At 41.3% G+C, this 22930-nt stretch overlaps 2 protein-coding genes across 4 annotated transcripts; one reads left to right on the plus strand and one right to left on the minus strand.

The window, feature by feature from the left end:
- The first annotated feature begins 3699 nt into the window (after positions 1-3699).
- Positions 3700-6134, plus strand: cfl1l (cofilin 1 (non-muscle), like). The gene is made up of 4 exons (XM_063491590.1): positions 3700-3785; positions 4624-4919; positions 5160-5236; positions 5388-6134. The coding sequence occupies exons 1-4, from the start codon at positions 3783-3785 to the stop codon at positions 5495-5497; spliced, it is 486 nt and encodes a 161-aa protein (XP_063347660.1). The 5' UTR covers positions 3700-3782; the 3' UTR covers positions 5498-6134.
- Positions 6135-7854: 1720 nt separating this feature from the next.
- rrbp1a (ribosome binding protein 1a) lies at positions 7855-20884 on the minus strand. 3 transcript variants are annotated; one of them, XM_063491676.1, is made up of 27 exons: positions 20675-20884; positions 17704-18916; positions 16270-16424; positions 16025-16147; positions 15325-15477; positions 14991-15109; positions 14629-14782; positions 13577-13715; positions 13255-13436; positions 13102-13136; positions 12938-13013; positions 12780-12817; positions 12606-12687; positions 12480-12517; positions 12257-12335; positions 12078-12167; positions 11883-11969; positions 11711-11800; positions 11535-11627; positions 11339-11389; positions 11177-11257; positions 10690-10773; positions 10379-10456; positions 9659-9742; positions 9460-9558; positions 8458-8601; positions 7855-8370 (listed from the first exon to the last, which is right to left on the minus strand). In XM_063491676.1, the coding sequence occupies exons 2-27, from the start codon at positions 18896-18898 to the stop codon at positions 8332-8334; spliced, it is 3588 nt and encodes a 1195-aa protein (XP_063347746.1). In that variant the 5' UTR covers positions 18899-18916; positions 20675-20884; the 3' UTR covers positions 7855-8331. The 3 variants fall into 3 exon arrangements, with proteins under 3 accessions (XP_063347746.1, XP_063347745.1, XP_063347747.1); XM_063491675.1 differs by having other exon boundaries at positions 12480-12520; positions 20675-20883; XM_063491677.1 differs by lacking the exon at positions 10379-10456 and having other exon boundaries at positions 12480-12520.
- Positions 20885-22930: the final 2046 nt, after the last annotated feature.

Genomic DNA, 22930 nt, shown 5'->3' on the forward strand with positions numbered 1-22930 from the left:
TTTGACAGTTTGTTTTTGATGCCAATTCCTTTTCAGCATTCACAAAGTCATTACGCAAAGTAAAACCAGTCTCACCTGCAGAAATAAGAAACTGGATTCACCTTGGAAAAGTGCTGACCACACCCGACAGCAACAGTACAGCACACTTGAATAGACTAGAAACTTAAACCAAGGTCAGAAGAACAATGGTTTTTGTCCATGCAAGTGTGGAATTACTATCTAGAGATCAAACCAAATCCACCTGGGTTACAATATTCCCAGATGAAAACACAAACTCTCCTGAAAAACAAATGTAAAAATGTAAATGTAATTCTAAACTGCACCGTGCAGTGGGCCTGCATACATGCATCAAATAAGGCCCAGACAACTGCAACTGCAGCTTTAGAGCTGTATAGTCACTGTATATATCATATGTTCTTCAATACGTTGTAAATAATAACACTTATAGATTTTCACATTAAGTGGACCTGTTACACTTTTGCTTACTTACAGCACCGTTACAAGCATGGGTGCTAGAATTAAACTTGAGCAAAATTACAAATTATGAGGTCAGTGTACATAAAATAAATCTCTGGGTTACAAGTATGGTTTGGAGACCGTGGCAGTGACAAAAAGACCAGAGGCCTAGCTAGAGGTGGCAGAGCTAGTGATCAGGATGGACAAGACTGGAACTGAGTATATCAGAAGGACAGCTCCAGTTGAGCGGTTTGGAGACAAAGGCTGAGATATTTTGGACATGTGCTGTGGAGAGTATAGCGTGTGTAGCCTGGGAAACTAGTTGCCACACAGGACACAATAACAGGAGTTCTTGAAGCGATTTAATGGCATACAGATAAGATACGAAAACTAAAAACACAAAACATCCAATGAAAAAATATGCATAAGGCTACACACATAAACAACTAATGCCAAATGCCAAACGTGATCACTGCAAAATTGCAAACTTGCATTTTGCAGGGGTTTCACCAGCAGCATGCTTGGACACACTGGAGATTGCAGACTATGTCTTGCTACACATGTAAGGACATGGCGGTCTCTAGCACCTGCAGGTGCCGATCACTAATAACAACTACAAACATATACACCATCTCATTAAAATGTTGCTTTATAACTTTTTAAAAAAGTATTGACACAACAAAGTCTCAACACATTCCAAGCATATTTACCAGGAACTCTGTCTGTGTCGTTGGGAGAGAAAGCCGACATCTCGCAGATTCTGATGCATTGGGTCCGCGCTTTGTGTTCACGTCTTTGTGTGGAATCCGTTTACCTGCTCTGATTTGCTGTTTTAGCTGTTTGGTGGTTGTAAAATCGATTTGAATTGGAAAATGGATTATTGAAACCCACCCCTAGTAGAAACTACTGTTCTTGGCGATTCTGCCACCTTGTGGCAGAGGTTTGTAACATCAAGTTACAAAGTACAAAGTACATTTTAACCACTCGACTACATTTGGACTGCGGAGGTTGAGGATGGAGCTGCCAGGCCGAAGGAAAAAGATGAAGAACACAGAGAAGATTCATAGATATAGTGAATGAGGACATGCAGAAGGTTGGTGTGATAAAATGTGATGCTAAGGATAGAGTGAAAAACAGGCAGATGATCAAATGTGGTGACCCTAAAGGGAACGGCCGAAAGAAGAAGAGGATACTGACAAATGCCATACATACAACAGAAAAGCCCAGCAGTGTCAACCATGTTAGTACCCATGATTTACCAGCAGATGTCACAGTTCTCACACATTTGGTTATCGGCTGTTCTGACGTAACAGAGTGGGTTGTGGCAAAACTCCAAATATGCTTGCAGCAGCATGAAATATTCAACTCACAGAGAGCTATGCAGCAGCCATTTCCTGCCCTGTGTGGTTCAGGGTTGTATTTCCTCTTTTAAAACTTTGAGAGTGGCTGCTGCTGGCTGCCTTCAGCTCTGGCAGACAGGCCTTGTTACAGATGTGACAATAAATGCCAAAAAAATAAAAAAAATAAAAAAGAAAAAGAAAATCTCAGGAACACTGTTGAAAGAGTTTTCTGTGCTCAGTTTGATCACACCTTTTGCTAAACAGCTTCCCAACTGTGGGATAAATATAAGTCTTGTTCAAGTCACAAATTCTGATGTTAGGCGTTGTACTTATTGCACACCCTGGCTTTTTGGAACAGACGTTAGTCCGGATGTGGGGCGGGACTCTTGACTCTGTAAACCACGAATCCACAGAGAGGAAGCGAGGCCACTGTGCTGCTGAAGCAGAGTATCTGCATTTAAAAATAGTCTCTGAGGTGCAATTAAAAGGACAGGCCTGACAAAAGCACCGTGCCCTTTATCTAAAAAGGATTAGAAAAGAAAAGATAAAGAATGAAAAAGTTATCTACTGATACGATAAGGTGCTGACAGAGAAAGTATGATTTACTACATGAGTTACTGAATGTATTGATTGGAGACTCAGTTTTCTTCTGGCACGTGTATGATTTTAAAGGAGTAGTACACAAAAACAAAAACTTGTTTCAGTACAGTTATTCCTGACAGGACTGGAAGCCTTTTCAAATTTGCATGAATGTCATTTGAATTTTGTCCTGTTATTTGTGATTAAACACTACTGAGGTGAATTTATTCATTGTAATCTAAATGAATCTTAAATACCTCACTCTGGAGAGGAGCTTGTGCACTTGAACTTCCTCCTGGAATCAATGGTGCTATCTTGATCAAGAATACTACTTATCCTAATCTAAAAAAAAGCAACCATCAAATATTAAATAAATGTGAACATTACATTTGTCTCTGAATTGCAGTGGGCATGTAAGGCAGTAGGGCAAAAAAACGTAGAGAAAGAAACTCAGTGAAGTACACCCTGTACCCTGGAACTGTCGTTTTAGCACGTTACTTGTTGAAAGAGTCATGGTGCAGGCATAGTAGGGGCCAGTCAGGCCCCTCCTTCCTTTTACACTTGTATGTCATGTGCATATGATTACACTTCTTTTACATGTAGGTCAATGCAACAGAGAGAAACACAGGGCTGGTGGTGCTATGACTTTAAGAGCAGCGGTGCAACTTTTCTGAGCTATAAAAACAAAACTGAGTCATCACCGTGTCACAAAAAAAAAGAAAAAAACCTTTAAGAAACAAAGCCGGCAACTCAACATTTACACTAACATGCTCTTCTAAACCCGTCCTCACGAGTTGCAAATATGCATGTAGGTATAAGTGTGGTTTTGGCCTGAAACAGTCATTTGTGTATCTCACAGCTCACTATGCAGAAACAGTCTGGTTTCCACAGGTAGCTAAATAAGTTCTTTTGACACATCTCTGTGCTCATCCTACCTATTACCATATAAGGCCATAGAAATCCATCTGAGCTGCAGATGGCTTAAAAAGTGTAGACGCGGTTGTTCTCCATATATGGACGTCATGTGCCGCTCCCGTCTATAACACCTGGGAGCCTCACCTGAGAAAGATAAAAGATATCAAGCTTAACAAGACTAAAGCGCATAGAAAAAAAGTAACAAAGAAAACAAAAAACACTCACGTTGTGTTAGGCACTTAAGCGCATGCACACCTTTTTTGTGATTTAAGCTTCAAATGTAATTGTGATTAAATGCAAATGCTGAGGTTGCAGATGAAACTGTGTCACACCTGGGAACGGAGGGCTGGGCCGCCTTCTGGAGGTGTGCTCAATTCAACACGGCTCCTCCTCTATGAGTCAACCTGCTCTCCTTCCTTATGACCCTTCAGCTTTTTGACTGCTGCTGCCATTTTTCTCCGCTGCTTGTTTCCGTCACACATCAGAAGCAAAATGGTGAGTACCTCTCACAAAGAATTATGCTAGGATTTTTTTTTTTTTTTTTTAGCTTGAGCTGTCACTCTTGTGTGATTTGTGCGCTCTGCTAAACAATGCAGCCTTAGAAGTGATGACAGCTTTAAGCCTCCTTTTAAAACCAAATTTGGAGGGAAAAAAGGAGGAAAAAAGGGAAAACTGTGTGAAATTGGTTGTCAGTAGAGCGACGGTGTAAGGCTTACATGTGATTATTGTGGAGTGGGAGGAAATAAAAAGATGGCTTGCTCTTGGTGCAGGTTTGTTCATTCATGGTGTGGCTTTGCCTCCAAAATGGAGGAAGCTTCGTTCGTGCTTCAAACTTGTTGAGAGAGAATCCCTTGGGGCGGTGTTTCTTGTGCTAACTTGTTCCACAATGACTGGAATGTGACAGATTCAAGGCCTTAAAAACCTGGGGAAAGGATAGCAACACCCTTTGGCGCATTGCTGCTTAAAGAAAGTTGGTTAAATGTTTGCACATTTAATTGCCTAAACAGCACGTCTCTCCAAAGCTGAACTTTTTTTGAACAGCTTCCTGTTTCTTCATCTTTCATTTCTGCTTTTTCTCTCGGAACAAACTGTCGAAGTTGAGAATATCTGCAGATATACGACCCAAGGCCCAATTTATTTTAAAGTGCTCATTTTGCATCTTGGTATTTAATACAATTACTCCCAGCGCTTAACTTTATAAATCCCATTGTTTAAATGAGAGGCGTGTCACAAATCTACATGTCTGTAGTAGGAGCAGGTGTGTGTGTGGGGGGGGGAGGTTTGGGTTGTTTTTTTTTTTTTTCCTTTTTATAATATCTTGTCTTCTTACCAGGCATCTGGAGTTAAAGTCACTGACGCCGTTAAGGACCTCATCAATGAAATGAAGGTAGTGAAAAATGATGCTGACCAGAACGAACGTGTAAGATTGGTGATATTCAAAATCGATGACAGCGAGGGCGCCATCGTCGTCGATAAAATCTACCGTCAGAAAGACCTGGCAGACAAGGACGATGTCTTCAAGTTCTTCATCAGCCTCCTGGATTCTAAAGTCTGTCGCTACTTGATGTATGACTGCCACTTTGAAACAAAGGAATCAAGTAGAAAAGAAGAACTGGTCGCTGTGATGTGGTAAGTCCTCAAATTTCTGCTGAGTGTTCCCTCCACTTTTACATATTATTATTTATTTATTTTTTAATGTTTTTTGCCTGCACCCAACTGATCTGCAGGAAGTAATAAAAGAACTTAGCATAATGTCTGGATTCTGATGCGTTTGAGAGTCTGTCGTTCCAAGGAGACGTTTGCACGAATAGGAAAAATGTTTAAGCAGTCTCAGTTTTGGACACATGGATAATGGCTTCTCTTCATTAGGGCTCCTGATACGGCACCAATCAAAGAAAAAATGAAATACGCTAGCTCCAAAGATTCCCTGAAGAAGATCCAAACAGGTTTGTGTTGGTTTTTTTTGTGTTTTAATACTTTTAGAAAATGTTTTAACATGCCACGTTCTTATTTACGTGTATTTACTTTGGAATTCTATGATATTGTTAACACAAGCTGAATGGTCTTTCCCTTTATTTTATTTATCTTTTCTAACAGGAGTCAAACACATGCTGGAGATGAATGACCTTTCAGATTATGGAACCAGGGAAAGTTTTGCAGAAAGAATGGGAAAAGGTGTAGTCAAGCTTGAGGGCCACGCTGTGTGAGATCACTGAATTAAGCAATAAGGAATAAATAAATGAATGAAAAATATATATTTTTTTGCTTTGTTCCCTTGTTTCAAAATGAGGTCAATTAAACAGATTTGAAATGGTACGTCAAAGGTGATTTTTGTGGTTGGGAGAGGGTTGACAAAGCTTAAAGTGGGGGGGAGGCTTGGGCTCTGAACGGGATTTTGATAGTGTTAACACAGGGAAACTCAAAATGATCTGGGCACACAGTCTGGCTGTGAAATCAACCTTGTTCAGATGGTATTTTACTCATTTTTGGTTTTATAGGGGGGGTTTATTTTTATTTTTTTGGTTACTTGACTCTTGGTACCTTGAAATTTCTCCAATTTTTATTTTTCCCCCGTGTAAATACAAACTTCTCGAATCCCTGCATATCTCAGTATACACCATTTGTCTTCCTTTAATATTTCTCCACAACAAGAAAGCAAACGTGTGCTGTAAAACAATATTAACAACCCACTGTAGTGCCAAAATGGCTGGGATTTAAGTTTGATAGAAATATTCCTAGGGGTGTTTCTTTGACGGACACCTACAGTTATAGTACAGGGAAAAACAAAAATCACTGGAATTGCTGCACTGTCGATGTGTTGTCAAATAAACTCAATGCAATGTTTGTGTGATCTTTTTCTTGGCGTTTTGATTTACCGGTGCAATTATGATTTGGTATCAACTATCACATTTCAGTGTTCAGGATATGACTTATAAATATTACAGGTAGAAAAGTGGGTGCTTTTTAAGAGGTGGGAGTAACTAAAAAATTTATAATCAAGAGAGCTGGATGTATAGCAAACCGATCCTGTGTCATCTAAGAAGCCAGGGTTCTACCACAAGGAAATGCAGAAACTCAATGTAGCATAAGTTCTGGCTTAGCACAACGTGTGGAAGACGGCAGAAACAGATTGCTTGAATATTTTATCAAGTTAAAAATAAATGACAAGCTATAACATGCTAATCATTGAGTTTGGTTGCCTTAGGACAGAGCGATATTATTTGCTGATTACTAGTTGTAGCATCACATCCCTAAGAACTGTTCCCTGTATATTATGTCACGTCCTTGTAATTCAAAAATGAGTTGTCTTCGACTTTAAATTGTCGAGATTTCCCACAGGAACAACATGTGAATGTTTCTGAACGTCATGAGACTTTCGGGGATCTCGATTACAAAATATAATCCAGTTCCGGCACTTGATTTGTGAAAACAGGAAGCAATTTTGAAACCCGTGTGGGAGCACCGCCTAGCCTCCTTCCCTGTCTACTTACCAAAAAAAAAAGCATGCACCACAGTGGACCTGAAACACAGGCAGGTGGCTCTTCGAGTATTTGGGCTAAAAGAAACCATCGCACCAGAATTTGGCGGGGTTTGATACGACACTGGATGAACAAGAGGTGCGCTCTGGTCGGTCGTGATTGGCTGTTTTGCTTTCAGGGAACTAATGACGCACGGCGATTTGAAAAAGTCGCGCGGCAGCGACGCCTTTTCCCCCCAAAGTGATTTACGGCAGATGAGTAGTTTAACAGTCCTCGGAACTTTGACATCTCTTATTGAAAGCGCAATTAGTGAGACTTTGACTACATTAGATTTATAGTTTTCTTTTTAATTTATAAAGAAGTTGCACTTTGAGCTCTCTCACTTTGTTACTTTGAAAATTACTTGAACTAAATATGAAATTAGTCACTTTTTCAGAGACTCTACTCTCCGTAGAGTCCTTGAAGTGGTCATAAAGGAAACAGCCAAACACTCTTGGGGGAATTCTAACAGTTTTATTAAAATTAAAGCTTTAAGAAAATACAGTGGCACCTTTTTTTTTTTCCTAAAGGTGGCTTTAGTCTGAGCACTATGGCTGGATTTCACATCTGCATTCAGTTGTATAACAAATGTACACGGAGCATGTTGCTGTCTAACAGGGCTTCCGGATAGATAGCAGTAGTCTTTCTTCACATAGCAATGGTTTGGCAAACAGCTTTTAAGCCTGACACAATGATTTAGAGTGTAGTGGTCCTAAGCCAAATGTCAAAACTTATCACGTTCTTCTTTCTTACCAATCTTTCCTTAGAGAATAATTAGAGGGAAAAAAAAAGAATTGGAGTTTTCCTCTATAAAACCATAGGGTCCTTTACAGTAGTGCAATGCCAGGGAATACTGTTGTGAGAATCGGTGCAACATAAATAAAAACTCTATTGAATGCCAAAAGGTAAATGTACTGTGCAGGACACATGACTGAAGATGTGTGGTTTTTAATCACACCGGAACTAAAATTGTTCCATTATGCTTCGCTTCCTGCCTACATTGACTGCATTGCAGCAACAACACACACGCACTGAACACAATTACAGAGTGCCAACACTGTAGTTTATTCATTCATACAAATTCAGATTCAATGTGTGTTAATGGCAACCAGCTACAGAGGAAAAGCAGGCCCTGCAGTGATGAACCACATTATGTTCCCATCATTCAACCACATAGAAAAGACATACAAAGTAATTGCACAGGTTGATGCACGTTTGACGTACATTCGGTTTCCCTTTTAACACTGAACTATGGGGGAATGTCAGAAATATAAGGCAGGGGGATAAATAACTTCTGACATAGCCAGAGTTGTTGAGGGAATGTGGGTTTTAATAAAGATTGCAGCAGGATTATCTCCTCTAATCTTAGTTTGAAATGTTTTTAAAAATATCAAATACTTGATTCCTACAGCTGCAATAAATGCAATCAACTACAGTACAAGAAAAGAAATTTTTGGAATGCATAACTATGGTAATTATAAGGCATATTTGGCAGTTTTGTAGTGTCTGCAGTGAACTTCCTCTCACACAGACGTTCCTTCCTTCAGTTCCACGTATTCTCCCTTGAAAAGAAATATGAGAAATGGTAGCATGAAGATATGTAAGAACCAAAGATTATGAGCGTACACGCTGGGACTGCATTTACTCACCTTGTTCTCCAGGTGCTCCTGTAGTGTTCTCACCGTCTCCCGCTCTTTGGTCAGCTGCTCCTGAGTAGCTTTAAGAAGCTGCTGGAGCTTAGTGGCTGCCTGGCCCAGGTCTTTGGACAGTTTCTTCTCCTTCGCCAAGCGCTCCTGTTCAAACAACCAGGAGCAAACATGACACCAGTGAACTAAGGTAAAAAACACTTTGAAAGAGCTTTACATGTTTTTATAAACAGGTGTATTCTTTTTTATTATATATTATACATATTTGCACATCTTGTTCTTGCTTATTCATTCCATGTTCTATATCAAGTCAAGTGACTTGACTCATGACCTCTTTATACTGTTCTTTTGCTGCACTATTCTGAGCCAGGTGATGTATTTTCGTTCTGCACTGTTCGGTGTGTAGACTGCATGACAATCAAGTCTCTTTTTGTTAGAAGCAGGGCCACTGTCATCCTGACATACTTTGCAGGGTTAAAGATTTATAATAGACCAGCACTCACCCAGCCTATACGGTAACCCTGCCACACACTCACCTATGAAATACTACAACCATATTCGTGTAATATGCTCACACTAGGCTCGCTATATCTGTATGTTTATGCACAGTTTCAACCATATCAATAGTTTTTATTATTATAATAATAATAATAATAATAATAATAATAATAATAATGGATTGAATTTATAAAGCGCTTTTGAGACCCTCAAAGCACTTTACAATTCCACTATTCATTCACTCTCACATTCACACACTGGTGGAGGCAAGCTACAGTTGTAGCCACAGCTGCCCTGGGGCAGACTGACAGAAGCGAGGCTGCCATATTGCGCCATCACCAGTAGGCGGTAGGTAAAGTGTCTTGCCCAAGGACACAACGACCAAGACAGACAGAGCTGGGGATCGAACCAGCAACCTTCCGATTACAAGATCGGACTAGACAAGATCGGACAGAACTATTTCTGGTTGCTATTTTCTAACAAAACGCTATTGTAGCCAATGCGCACCTTCAGCTGAGCTACGTCTTCAGTGTCGGATTGTGGCGACTCTGAGGAATCCTTTAAAAGATCCAGTTGAGCCTGAAGTTCTGCTACAGTTTTTTGGGCCTGGAAGTTGACAGCACACATCACTGTTATCCACTGAGAACTTTAGAGAAACGTAAAGGTGTAAGAAGAACATAAATACTGCACAGAAATTAGCTGATACCTTCTCATACTCTTCTGAGAGCTGCTGCCTGTGGGTTGCCTCCCCGTGCAGCTTCTCTGCCATCTGGCTCAACTCGTTCTGGACCTGGCGGCAGAACGAGGCACACTATAAATACACACATACACACACTAATAGGCAGCACAGTGATGCATAAACAAACATTCTTTGTTAAAGAGCCAGCACTGTGCACACGCCAACACACATAAATCAAAAGCTGCTCAACCTGTGGACCAAGTTAGTACTTTCTCTCGTTGTTTCTAGGTGAAAGACTAAAATCAAACACGAGGTTTCTGGGCTTTTAAACATATAAACAAATATCTGGAAACAAAACAGAGGTGAGCATGCAAGTGGAGAATCAGCAGCAGTTAAGAGTTAGGCTCACTCTGTTAGTGCAAACAGTGGTTAGCATAAACAGCTGCCCTGCTGGAGGAGTACTGGACGGACTGGAATTACAGCCCTACTATATCGGAGTCATCAGTACTTGTTTTTTGTGGAACATCCCTCATTTAGGAGAAGGAAATGACCAAATGTGTTTCTAATTCACATGACAAAACATCTGTATCCTTACAAATTTTATTTTGATGTCCTATTAAATGGAACCAAGCCCAATTGTGAAGGAAATGTTAAAAAACAAAAAAACAAAGGAGATTTATTTAAACTGTTCATGTCACTGTCCAGTACTCTCTAACAGGAAGTGAAGGGTGACATTTGCACCCTGACCTGAGTGGGTTGAGCCTCAGCCGGGCCATTCTGTTCTTGCTGGGCCCGCAGCGTGATCTCGCTCAGCTGCTCTCTGACCTGAAAAAGGAAGCCGCCGCTCGTCACTGTTTACGTAACCGCCATCCATGAATCTCTCGCTTGGCACTCATAAGTCAGTGACAGCTTACTGAGCTGGTTCTGCATGTGAAGTCATGAGTCGCATGGATTCCTTAACGAAAATTCCCTCCTCTCAACTCAAGTACACTTTCATAAGAATGCTTTACATATTATTGGCTAGACGATGGGAAAGCGAGTCACGGCGGTGTAGTCACCTGTGCGAGCTCCTCCTTGTGTGCCTTGGCCTCCTTCCGGGCCAAATCCAGCTGGCTCTGATACTCCGACAGCTGCAGCTTCAGCTGAACGCAGAGGAGAGCACAGACAGGAGCCAATGTTAGTGTTGTTGTTTTAAGTGGAACAAAAGATGTAAATAACACATAATTTTAAATATGAACAGATAATTCTGCAAATTTATCATTAGTCAGATATTCTCCAGGTTAACCCCTTAACGCTTAATGTATCATATTTGATAAAGGAAGCTTTTGTACGTTTTTGAGACTTCTACATCAGTGTGTTACATTTGCACTAAAAAAAAAAAAAAACAACTTCCATGCATTTATTAAACTACTCAAGAAGCCAGGTGTATAGCCTGAATGCAAGAATAAAGGTGAAACTATGCCAGTAATATACAAGTTTCTATCATTTAATATACATATAATACAATTCTAGTAAGCCTGCTGTAGATCTTAGCTGCTTGTGTACCTGCTCCATCTCCTCTGAGATTAGATGACTGTCTGTCTGCTTTTCCAGCTGGGCTTCCAGAAGCATCATCTGCTCCTTCAACTGTAGAGAAAAAAAATGACAACTTAAAACCTGCCAACTTACCCCCAGGAGGTGATTTAAATAGAGTGGAGAAATCCTCACCTGTTCTATACTTTGGTTTTCTGCTTCCAGCTTACTGACTTTCTGCAAAGCCTGGCAATGTAACAAGATACCGTAAATTAGGTTTTTAAAAAAAAATAATTTAAGGGAACTTATCCAAGGTGAAAACCTCTGAAAGTGACAGTGTTTTTAAAAACAAGATAAAGATAAAATCTTTAAAGTAGGTATTATTAGTCACCTCTTGCAGCTGTTCCTCTGAGTTAGCCATCTTGGATTTCCATACGAGCTCTTCCTCCTCCACACTCTTCTGAAGATGTTTCAGCATTCCTTCCTAAAGGAGAAAATGGAGAGATCTATAGATGGACCATATCAACTTTGTAATCCGTAATTCACCACTGGATTTTAGAAACTTACAGTTTCAGCCAGTACTGTCCTGTACTGTTCACATTCAGCCTGCAGGGAACCATGGCTTTCCTCTGCCTCCTTCAGTTTCTCAAGCAACTCCTATAACAAACCACACACATTCACAACCTCTTCTGCCAGGTTACTTTAAACCAGTATGTGGAAACAGTGTAAAGTGGCTTACTGAATGTGCTGTGCTTGACTGAGACTCCTGGCTCTGCTGGCTCAGAGCTCCCTGAGCGTTCTGTGTAAACACTTTTAACCAGTTTAACTAAGAGAGGAGAAAAAGTAGACACAAATGAGTCACAGGCACATTACCAACCGCTTCGGAATAAAAAGCTCATTCAGCAACTCTCCCAGTGAAATCCCCCTTTCTTACCTGCTCTGTCTCTACAGGTATATGTGGGAAAAGTGTTTGGAGAGCTTCTTTGGTTTCATTTTGAAAAGCTGCCAGTTCTGCCGCAGTGTTCTGTTTAAGCAGTGAACGACATTATCAGTAAGGTGACTGACAGCAAACTGGTTTCGGCTGATAAGCCACCAGCAGGTGAAAAGACTTACCGCGTGAGTGGCAACCTTCTCTTTTGCTACCCTCAGTTCATCTTGTAATGACGTGACCAGAGCATCCTTTTCAGTCAAACTATTAAAGCAAACAAAAGACAAAACAGATGTAAATAACTGACCTAATTTTGTGTGAGGCTGATCTTTACATGTGGCAGACTTATTAACCTGAGTGTGTACGATTTGCCTGTTAAGGCAGAACGGCCACTTTTAAGTGCATTACCTGTTCTGTAGTAGTGCAAGCTCTGCAGAGCCATCTGACTGCTGAAACAGGAACAACATGCAAATCAATTTTTTCCTTCTGGGCAGCTCTAAAAGCAGAATCATGCACATCAACAGGAACGCTTACTTGTGTGTTCTTCAGTGTCACCATTTCTTCTTTGAGGTTTTTGAGTTCATCCTGAAGTGATGTGACCTGACTGGCATCTTCACTAAAAGGTTACAGAATTTACACAGGGGTATAAATAATAACAAAACCAACCAGTGCTTTCTGTTAGCCCAAGATAATTATAAAGCACCTTACCTCTTATTTCTTTGCTCAAGCTCAGCAATAGTGTTCTCCTATTGAAAGGGAACATTATTTGCCATTAGCCCATTTTTTGCGATCTATATTTGTCCTGAGAAACTGAGAAGTGATACTTTTTGGTAACAAATTAAATGTCAAATGCATGCAGTGCTTACAGCAGCTTCCTTCTTTATCTGCAGTTGCTTCAGTTCCTCGTGAAGCACATTTAACTGGCTCTCTCTCTCTTGCAAGCTGTACATAAGGGCGTGATATTTAGAAAGTGAATAAACCAGCATTGGATGTGATATTGATTTACGAGAGAGGAAGAGTAAACACCCACCTGAGCTTTAGACGTTCCACGTCTTCAGAGTTCACCTGGAAAATGTAAAAATAACAAACATCTTTAGGTGTGACTACATACTAGTCAGCAATTTTAGGTGTGGTTACGTGTTCGTCATCTCTTTCATAGAGGTCAAACTTAAAATACATTTACCTGTTTGTTATCCTCCTCCTTTTTATTCTGACTGGCCTCCAACAGCGAGTTGATTGACGCCACCTGCTGTTCAAGCTGGCTTTTCTCTGTCTTTGTCTCCTCCAGCTGGACAGTGAAGGCATCCACCTGAGCAGAACGCTCCTTGAGCTCAGCCTCCAACTTCTTAACACGTACTTGAAACTCTGTAGAAATAAAAACTTGCAAGTTAATCTTTAGCTTTAAATACTTTGACTAAGATTTATCTAACATTAATTTTTTCTATTTAAACCACTGACAAAAAAAATGCCAACACTTTTAAATATGATAGCCTTTGCTCACTGACCTGAGAGTGTGCCACTGTCCTGTTGGGCCTTGTCCAAAGTTGCCTGCAGGCTGCCATTTCTACTCTGTGTTGTTCTGAGTTCCTCACACACCTCCTCCAATTTCCTCTGCAATGCCTGTTCTTTCTCTGCGTGGCTGGTCTGAAGAAGAAATTTTAAGTTGTTACAAACAGCAGAGGGCAGCAAAGTATCACTACAACGTTTTTTGTAACTGACAGCATTGAGTCATATGCATCCTTAAAAGTTCCACAAAAAGAAAGCGCCAACAGAAAATGTCACAAAAAGAAAAATTATTAACAGTTACATTAAACAGACATCTTATTTCTAAGCTAAGCAGTTCTTTTTACGAGCATCACAGGAGAGCTTTGATTTGGAAATGACAGAATTTCCTTTGGCTCCATGTTGTTGATAGTCACAGTCCAAAAAAATAACTCTTTCATCATGTGAGCGTGACTTGTTGCATAATATGTTCAAAGACTTTAGACTGCTAGGAGGGCAGTAAGTAAATGATTAAACAAAAGGCACACTTGACTTGTGAGAAGTGCTGACTCACTTGTTCCACATTACCAGTAATAGTTCAGAGCAGCAGCATTCCATGAGTGGGACTGTGTGGGCTGATAGTGCATAAAACAAGGAAATTAACAGACCAAAACACACTGTTGTACTTCCTGTCTGAAAACTGGAAATGGTGTCACGCTTTTATGGCCGATTACAACAGGCTGGGGAGGAGCGATGCTCGGACATGAACGCATTCCAGCTGGCACCTACAGCCCCCGTCATTGTTATAGCTGCATTCCATTCCTGGCCCTAGGCTCTATGATTACAAGGCAATTAGACGTCCCTTAACATTAGAGAGTCTGGAGATTGGTGGGGAAAGGCCTAGGCTTGCATTTTGTAGATGCTCAGACAGCAACTCGCTGCAGAACAAGATTATATAAAAAAGCTAGAATAAATGTGGTCCCATAGCAAAACAGACAGGGGGAAAAAAAATAAAAAGATCAGGTCTTATGTAGTGATAATAAAGATAATGCGGTGTTCCACAGGGCTGGCCAACCTGAAGCTGTGAGAGCTGCTTCTCAGCAGCAGAGACCTTGGCCTCCAGCCCTTTCCTTATGTTCTCATCTGCAAGCACACTCTCCGTCTTCTCTCCGAGTTCCTTGGTTAACTTTGCGCATTCCTGTCGCAGCTTGGCCAGCTCTGCATTTTGTCTGAGGGCAGAGGGGAGACAGACATCAGCTCAAGAGTAAAGACACATGCCTTTCAAGCATGAGTCAAACTTTAGACCTGTTTTAAACAAAGAATCTGAATCAGTACACACTGTACTGAAGTTAAACCTTAATATATTTATAAAGAGGTAAAAATCTGTTATTGTCCCATGCTAGTCAGTTACCGTGTCAGCGTTTGGTAAAAACTCACTTGCTCTCAGCTTGACTCGTAGCCTGGTTAAGCGCATCACGCAGGATGGAGTTCTCCTGCTGTAGGCGAGCAAGTTGGGCATTGGGGCCTTTTTCCAGCTGGTCCTGAAGGCTTAGGATCTGCAGTCATTTTTAAGATTTTTTTATGTTGCTAAAACCATTAAGCCTGGTGCTACTGCTCTTTCACAAGAGTAATGTTTAATGTGTTTCAAGAGTAAACGAAATCTTCCTTTCGAACAGGAGTCAGATTACTCAGAGAACCATAAAATAATAAAATGCAAACACAAATATACCCATTTGATTTTTAAATTCAATGTAATGTGTATTAAACTGACCTTTGCATTGAGTCTCTGCGTTTGGGCTACGTGGTCCTGGTAGCTGGCCTGCATGCGAGCCTGTAGAGCAACCATTTCTTGCTCTCTCTTACTCAGCTGAGAACTCAGCCTCGTCTCTACGCTGGCCACCTTGGTCTTCTCAGCAGACAACTCCTGATAAATGGACAGCACATTCAGAGAAAGGATCCACGTTCATTGTGTTACAACAAGTCACTTAAGAATGAAATCTCCCCAACTGTCCATCAATCTCACAGAAGATGAAAGGATTATACATTTTGGAAGATATTATGGCTTTACCTCTCACTTAGCACCTACCCATCAGGTTTTTAAAAAAATATATCATAATACGGTGTAAAACAGAGCAGTGGCTACCAAATCAAAGTGAAACTACTGCCCCTGCATCTTAAAGATTTCTTTTCTCTATCGTAACCTGATAACCAAGTTAGCTTTCCAATAGTGCCACCCTCAGGACAAAAGAAGAATAGTGCAGCTGTCAGTGCACAGTCATGGCAACAGGATATTAATCCTTTTAATTTAGTTTCTTTATCTGCTGCCACAAAGCCAAACCACACTTTCAGGCTTAGTTATAATAAGGATTTAAAGGCAGCAAAGATTCTCATCCATATTATAAGTAATAATAGTCTCACTGGGCAGCAAACAAGGCTATCGCTGCTGTTTTTGAGACTCTTCTATGTCTGACCTTGGTGAGCTCTCGAAGACGATTCTTTACTGCAGAAGCATCCTCTTGCTCTGCTGCCAGCTGCTTCTCTCGCTCGTCCAGCTGCTTCTTCAGCATGGCCACTGGGTCTCCTTTCTGAGTGGCCTAAACACAAACAAACACACAGAGAGATGCAAAAGAATGAATCTTTCTTCAACTCTCAAATGTATTCAGTGAACTATGTTCTTATGTGAGGCTTTTCCTTCACTGACTCTGCAGTTCCATACCATGTGCCAGGTGTCCTGGATGATGCCAACTTTCTCAGACAGGATCTCGATGAGCCTGTGTGCCTCTCCCTCACTGAACACCATGCTGCTGATGGTGGATACCAGGGCCTTATAGGGCAGGTACAGCGGAGCATCGGCAGAATCCACTGCTGCAACTGCAAAGGCAAACACAAAATAATGCAGAAGAATTAGATAAACTCAGAATTTATTTAATATCTAAAATAAAGTGGTCTAGACAAAGGTGACTGAATTCTCTCACACCGCCTTAGGAAAAGGACAACGTTACAACTTGTCCTTTGGGTCTGGGGCCCTGGGCATTTTCAGATGGCAAAATGATGGGGCATTGTGGCACCAGGCGGAGACAAGCCTCGGGCAAGTGAGAAAGCCGACCCCACCTCTCTTCTCATTGTCAGCAGCACTGAGAGGCTTTGTAAGTTAACAAAACAGAGCAACAGTGTTTGGACAAGCTGGTGTGCTCTCTGCCCTCCAGAGCTGAGTGCCAGACGTTACCCACCACTGCCATTGGCACTATTTCCACAAGTCCACAGCTCAAGCTCATCAGTACTGACAAGTTATTCCTGACTTAGATTCTAAGTATGCGTATGCAAGCCAACTCTTAAACATTAAACTCTCACTACAACAACCAGTGTTATGGCTAATGTAGTTCCTGCCATTTCCATTGATTTAAATGAGTAGGTCTATTTTAGAAACTGTAACAGTAACAGCAGATAGCTACATAGCATAATAGCAGGCCTTTGCATTGAGCAAACAATGTCTTGTTTACATTAAAGAATATCTGCTTGTAGAGTTAATCAAAGAGCAAACAACCAGCTTCCCAGAAAAAATGTTGATATCTAAAACATATGAGGGTTACCAAGGAAGTAAAGACAGTGTGTCCTTCTCATTTTGAAACATGTGCAACATTAGATCTTCTGTTTTACACTGATGTGAACTCATTCCTCCTCCACCACCGAAGATGGACCAGTCCCTTAAACGTGCCTCAAAAAGAGCAGGGAGGAGGCTTCGAGAGGAGCTTACGCAAGGAAACATGTGTATCCTAAAACGTATTCTGTATGCACACACAGAAAATCACCAGCACTGGAACCAAGGATTCCCATTCATCTCTCCCTCACATCTCTCTTTGGAAGAGGTAAAAGATGCCAGAAAGACATATGTGAGGGAAATGAAGGGACATATTAGCATAATAAAAAGCAGCCAGCGCAGCACTGTGGTCATATCTGAAACTAAAGCTGCGGTTTCTGTTGAGCTATGTGCATTATCATCTACTGTGTGTAGACTGCCTTTTTCGGGGGCAATTCCTCTTTCTTTAATAACTTTATAATTAAACTATATAAATATTCAAATAAGATTAATAATACATTTTGCAACATCTAGTACACAGTAATCAGAGATCTCTAAAATATAAATGCTTACCAGGCTCAGTCTTCTTTTTTGATGCCTTTTTCTTGGGTTCTTGTGCTTTTGCTGCAACAGCAGGAGCCTGCTGGGATCCCACCGGGGGCACAGCCATCACTGGGACGTCTTTAGTGACAGCCTCCAGCACCGGAGCAGTTTTAGATGGAGCTGGTACAGACTTGGCTGGGGCTGTAGCAGACTTGGTTGGTGTTGGAGCAGATTTGGATGTGACAGGGGCAGGCTTAGATGCAGGAGCAGCAGAAGTGGAAGATTTGGTTGAAGAGGACTTGGCTGTTGTAGAAGTTGAAGCAGGTGGAGGTGCGGACTTGGCTGAAGCAGGTGGAGGAGCGGACTTGGCTGAAGCAGGTGGAGGAGCGGACTTGGCTGAAGCAGGTGGAGGAGCGGACTTGGCTGAAGCAGGTGGAGGAGCGGACTTGGCTGAAGCAGGTGGAGGAGCGGACTTGGCTGAAGCAGGTGGAGGAGCGGACTTGGCTGAAGCAGGTGGAGGAGCGGCCTTGGCTGAAGCAGGTGGAGGAGCGGCCTTGGCTGAAGCAGGTGGAGGAGCGGCCTTGGCTGATGCTGGGGCAGCCTTTGCCGGGGCAGGTGCAGAGGATGGAGCAGTTACCTTAGTCGGGGCAGAGACTGGAGCCTGGGTTACGGCAGAAGCTGCAGAGGACTTGATGGGTTCAGACACAACTACAGATGACTGGGTTGAAGCTGGCTCAACCTTTGCCACTTTCTGCTGCTTCTTCTTCTTCTCTTTAGGTGAAGGTGCAGGTGAGGGCTCAGGAGCTGGGGTTGGTTCAGCAGCAGACTTGGGCTGCATCTCTGCTGCAACTTCAAAAGTGGAGACAGGCTCAGAAACAGAAGGAGCTACAGCTGGCGCAGTTACACCCTCACTGACTATGTCAGCGTCGGTGTCAGCATCGCCTTCAGAAACGTCTTCAGTTTTCTCCTGCTCTGGGATCTTCCCATTAGGCTTTTCATCTTTCTTCTTTCCACGGTTCTTCTTCTCAGACACTTTGTCCTTTTTCTTTTTCTCAGTGCGAACAGACTGCGTCTTACCCAGTTCTCTGCGCTGTTTAGCCAGGGCCTCCTCATAAGAGGTCTCCTTCATGGAGAAGGTGGAGACGAGGGCAATCCCAACAGCAGAGATCACCATGAATCCACCAAAAACCATAATCCCAAGGGTCTGGGGGTCATAGATATCCATGGCTAAATTTTAGTAAACCTGGGGGAAAAAAAAAAAAAAAAAAGGGGGGGGGGGGGGGGGAGGTAAAATTCACTTTGTCATTCATACTCAGACAAAACTGTAATATTACCAAAGAGAAAATGTAAGTAACATTAGCTGCATTAACAAAGCAACTGATCAGACAGAATTACAATTAATGCTCTTAGGAGAAACAATCCTAGCTTTTACCTCAAACGGCCTCAAGGTGTCACTGTCAAGTCCAATAACTTGTGGCCACAGAAAGCAGAACAATAAATCTTTAACTCTGAAACCAAATAGTTGCTTCCTTTCGGGTTGAATGTGTTTTTCTCACATTTATTTGCATCTCATACAGTCAGTTTAACACTGAATACAAGTGCAACGACCTCAAACAAAGTGTCATTTAAAGCCATTCACTTTTTTAACATTAAAATGATCATTTTGATTAATGTATTTTTATAACAGAAAAGGCCCATACTTTTGGCTGCAGTAAATAACCACTAATGCACGATATCGTCTGAAGCAAAATCAAAAACCTTTTTTAAACAGATGCTCCAAAAAATAGATCAATCATATCAAAAATGGTTACAAACCAATAAAATACACACAGAAAATGCAGAGATTTCCATAAGCTGACTTGTGGTTAAAATAAATGCCTTCAAGAGTATGCAGCTGTTTCTTTAAGGCTCTTAAAAGTTCTTGTCACATACCAGAACATTTCACCTGCAGGGTAGGACAGTTGGCTGACTGATTTTTGTGGGTCACTAAAACACTTTGATTTATTCTAGCAGAATTATTATTTATATCTGTAACAGATATGTTATCTTAACAGAAATGCATAAACACAAGAAGCCAACACATGTAGAGGTTTATTGTTTTAAAACAAAGCAATGTGACACGGAAAGGAAAAGTGCAGAGTAAGAGTCCAGAGTCCCTGTTCATTGCAGGGTCTATAAGCTAGACTTAAAGGGGAAGGTACGGCCCTGCCTCCTTATCTGTGATGTCACACACCAGCGCATCTTCACTCAGGCTGAACTGAAGAAGAGGACTGAAAGAAAACCAACTCGACCCCAACTGTTATAAAGAAGTGCAACTTTATTACGAAAAACATTCCCAAGACAGAGCCTAAGATATCTGACTTTAATTCATGGGTATAGGGGTTCTCATAGAGAGTGTACTGAAGATATTGAAACTGTCTTCAGATAAAAGGCGTGAAACTGAATAAGTCATGAAGGTTTTAAAAAGATGTATATAATAATAGCTTACTTGTTCCCCATAATCTAATACACACACATCGACTTCAATAACTTCAAAGATAGTTTATTCAAGCTAATCCTAAAATTATCCCAAGACCACAAGTGAAAGGGATTTTTCAAAGTTTACAAACCGTTATGAATACCCTATTTCACGTGCCGCGCATTAAAACAATGTAGTGATGTGCAAATGCCCCAAGTATTTCATTTATTTATTTATTTTAAATTTTATATGGTTTTAATCAATACTTACCAGCTAGCACTGCAGCTAACACTGTGAATCAATGAAATTGGCTAACGTCCTGCACAATAAGCGTCGCTTACGCAACAAAAATGGACAACACAAGCTGAAAAAAAATTGCAGACTAAACAGTTAGAGAGAAAAGGGTCTAAAATCATTTTAAATAACTTCCGTCTGGTCTGCTTCTGTGGCAGTAGTTTTCTTAGGGGCTAGCAGTTAACAGCTTTCCAAGCTAGCTAAAGATGGTTCAATGAATAAAAAAAATTCCAAGAATCCCACGCTTACCCCGGCGCTGATAACGCTACGTCTGCTCGCTTCAAAGGGAATATACTGAGGTCGAGTTATAGATGAAGTGGCTTTTGGGCAAAGCTACCTATATGTCCAGCTATCTGGCTAACTTGTCTTTTTTCCAGTGCTCTCCTCCTCACTCCGCTGGAGAATCCTCGGTCTGCTATGAAGTCGTGGCACTTTGAGCTGGCTAGACGCGCTGGCCCCATGCCCCAGATAGCTACCATAAATCCACAAGGTTTCTGATTGGCTGGAATGTTCTCAAGGCGGAAATGAGGCTGCTGGGAGTTGTAGTTTACTGCGGTCATGGAAAAAGTTCGTACAGTGAGATGGTTTTTCAGTCAAACAAAAGCGATTTGTTTGAAACGGAGAGTAAGTAAGTAAGTTTCCTGTTACTATGTCTTTTAAGTGCGCTCACACTGGAGGAGGGTATGCTTTGTAAAGTTGAGAAGAAACACTTTTTTACACTTAAAAGCACTTTTTTTCGTTTTTGAGGACTGCCCTGTTCTGGCAAAAGGAAGTATTCAAAATATCCACATATTTAAACAAAGTGCTTTTATTTGTAAGGCCACAGCAACTTTGAAAGGAGTAGGTCTATGGGAGGTATCTTTAATTTAATGCAAAGTAAAGTGTAACCTACTGACCTCTTCTTTTGTCAAAGTATTTTTGCTGTGAGCAGGACTTCTGCTTTTCACTACTTCCATTTATCTTTTTCTACACTTTCACAATTTTGTGTCAAGTGAGTTTCAGATTTTTCCAATACACAGATACACAAGGGCACATCAGGGTCTTTTCACATCCCATAATAAGCATTTGCGAAAACCTTGGCACAACCACTTCTCAAACTCCTTTAAAAAGCAGTTTGAGAAGTGGTGGCACTTGTTTGTTCAAGTGAGCTCGCAGATTGTCCTTGTCATTCTTCAGCAATTGTTTTGACTTTGAGATGACGGTGTGTTACTAATGCAAGCATAAAAGCAAACGATTCCCTGAGCAGGGCAGGGTGCACTAACCCAGAAAAGGTTTGGTCATAACACGCACCTTGCTTTGAGTCCTTTTGATGTTTTGTTAATGATGGAATTCCATTACTGAAGGACGAACATGCACTGTCCTCCAGACATTCCTTCACACTTTCACACCCAAGATGTGCCAGTCCCCTGTGCTTCTGTGTCAGGGGGCAGGCAAGGAGGCAATGTTAGATATTTATATTGCTGAGGGCCAAAATCGAAGTGCTGCTTTCTCTTCTTACTCTCAGAAGGTGCGAATGTAGCTGAGAATTTCAAAAAATCTTTGCAGGACCAGGAAGAAGCATCCTAACCCGTTTCAATAAGGAAGCACAGATGATCTAGTTACGTCAATAAGCCCTGCAGGTGCGGTTAAAAAAAAAAAACATTCAGAGGGCACATTCTCTTTATGGGGAGGTTTTCATGCGTCACGGCTCTGAGTCCTACTGTAAGGTTTATGTCAGCATTTATGATGATTTTCTGGTGACCACTGCTGAGCTCTGAGCCATGAGGCAGGTGCTTTCACAGGCTCAGTCAGCGTGAGAGGATGTCACAGCTCACTCAACCATGAACAAAACCAAAGTGAAAAAAGACTATATGACACAGCAGACAAACGTACACCTGAAGCAGTGTCCCCTTTGTCTCGCGCTCTATTGTGCTTTCTTAAAAAATCCTGGGCCTGATTATGTAATAGTGCTTTGCATGCCACTGAGGATTAAAAGTGGAATATAAAGATGGTACTGAATAAATTATTACTGGTAAATCACTAACAATCTACCCAGAAGTTCTAAGAATGCACAAAACCCATTTCTTATCACAGCCTGTAAATGATCTAAGTGTGCCTAGGGGGAGATACAGAAATTCACAAAATCATCTAACTACAGTCTATCTTTGAAGCAAACACCATTTATCTTTTTATATCGGTTTACGCAGCCAAATTTCACACAGTGCGTCATTTCCTCAGACGGTTTTGTTTCTGAGGTGACTTATCAGATCAGTGGAGCTGCACAAAGAGAACATGAATAGACTAAATTTAGGACTGATACCTTTCTGTTTCATATAGCTCTGTAGCTGTGGTGAAGGGACTTTAACCCCACATAAGTATATGGATCTTCTTTGGCAACCTTGAACACACATATACGGTTGAAATCTATGCCTCTTTTTTTTTTATATCATCTTGTTCCAAAGGCAGGTCTTGTTTTAACTCTTTGATGCTGCACTTCTAAATCCTGTTTGCTCTTACCACAGCTGG

Source organism: Pelmatolapia mariae, linkage group LG13 (assembly GCF_036321145.2).
Source record: "Pelmatolapia mariae isolate MD_Pm_ZW linkage group LG13, Pm_UMD_F_2, whole genome shotgun sequence".
Taxonomy (NCBI): Eukaryota; Metazoa; Chordata; class Actinopteri; order Cichliformes; family Cichlidae; genus Pelmatolapia; species Pelmatolapia mariae.

What these genes read in the sequence shown, in the direction of transcription:
- rrbp1a (XM_063491675.1), bottom strand. Translation starts at nt 18,898, where the DNA reads ATGGATATCTATGACCCCCAGACCCTTGGGATTATGGTTTTTGGTGGA. An exon ending in CTTGAGCAAAGAAATAAGAG is followed by an intron (nt 12,688 to 12,779) that starts GTAAGGTGCTTT and finishes GTAACCTTTTAG; the next exon opens with TGAAGATGCCAGTCAGGTCA. An exon ending in ACAAGGAGGAGCTCGCACAG is followed by an intron (nt 10,457 to 10,689) that starts GTGACTACACCG and finishes TTCCTTTTTCAG; the next exon opens with GTCAGAGAGCAGCTGAGCGA.
- cfl1l (XM_063491590.1), top strand. An exon ending in GAACTGGTCGCTGTGATGTG is followed by an intron (nt 4,920 to 5,159) that starts GTAAGTCCTCAA and finishes TCTCTTCATTAG; the next exon opens with GGCTCCTGATACGGCACCAA. An exon ending in CCTGAAGAAGATCCAAACAG is followed by an intron (nt 5,237 to 5,387) that starts GTTTGTGTTGGT and finishes CTTTTCTAACAG; the next exon opens with GAGTCAAACACATGCTGGAG.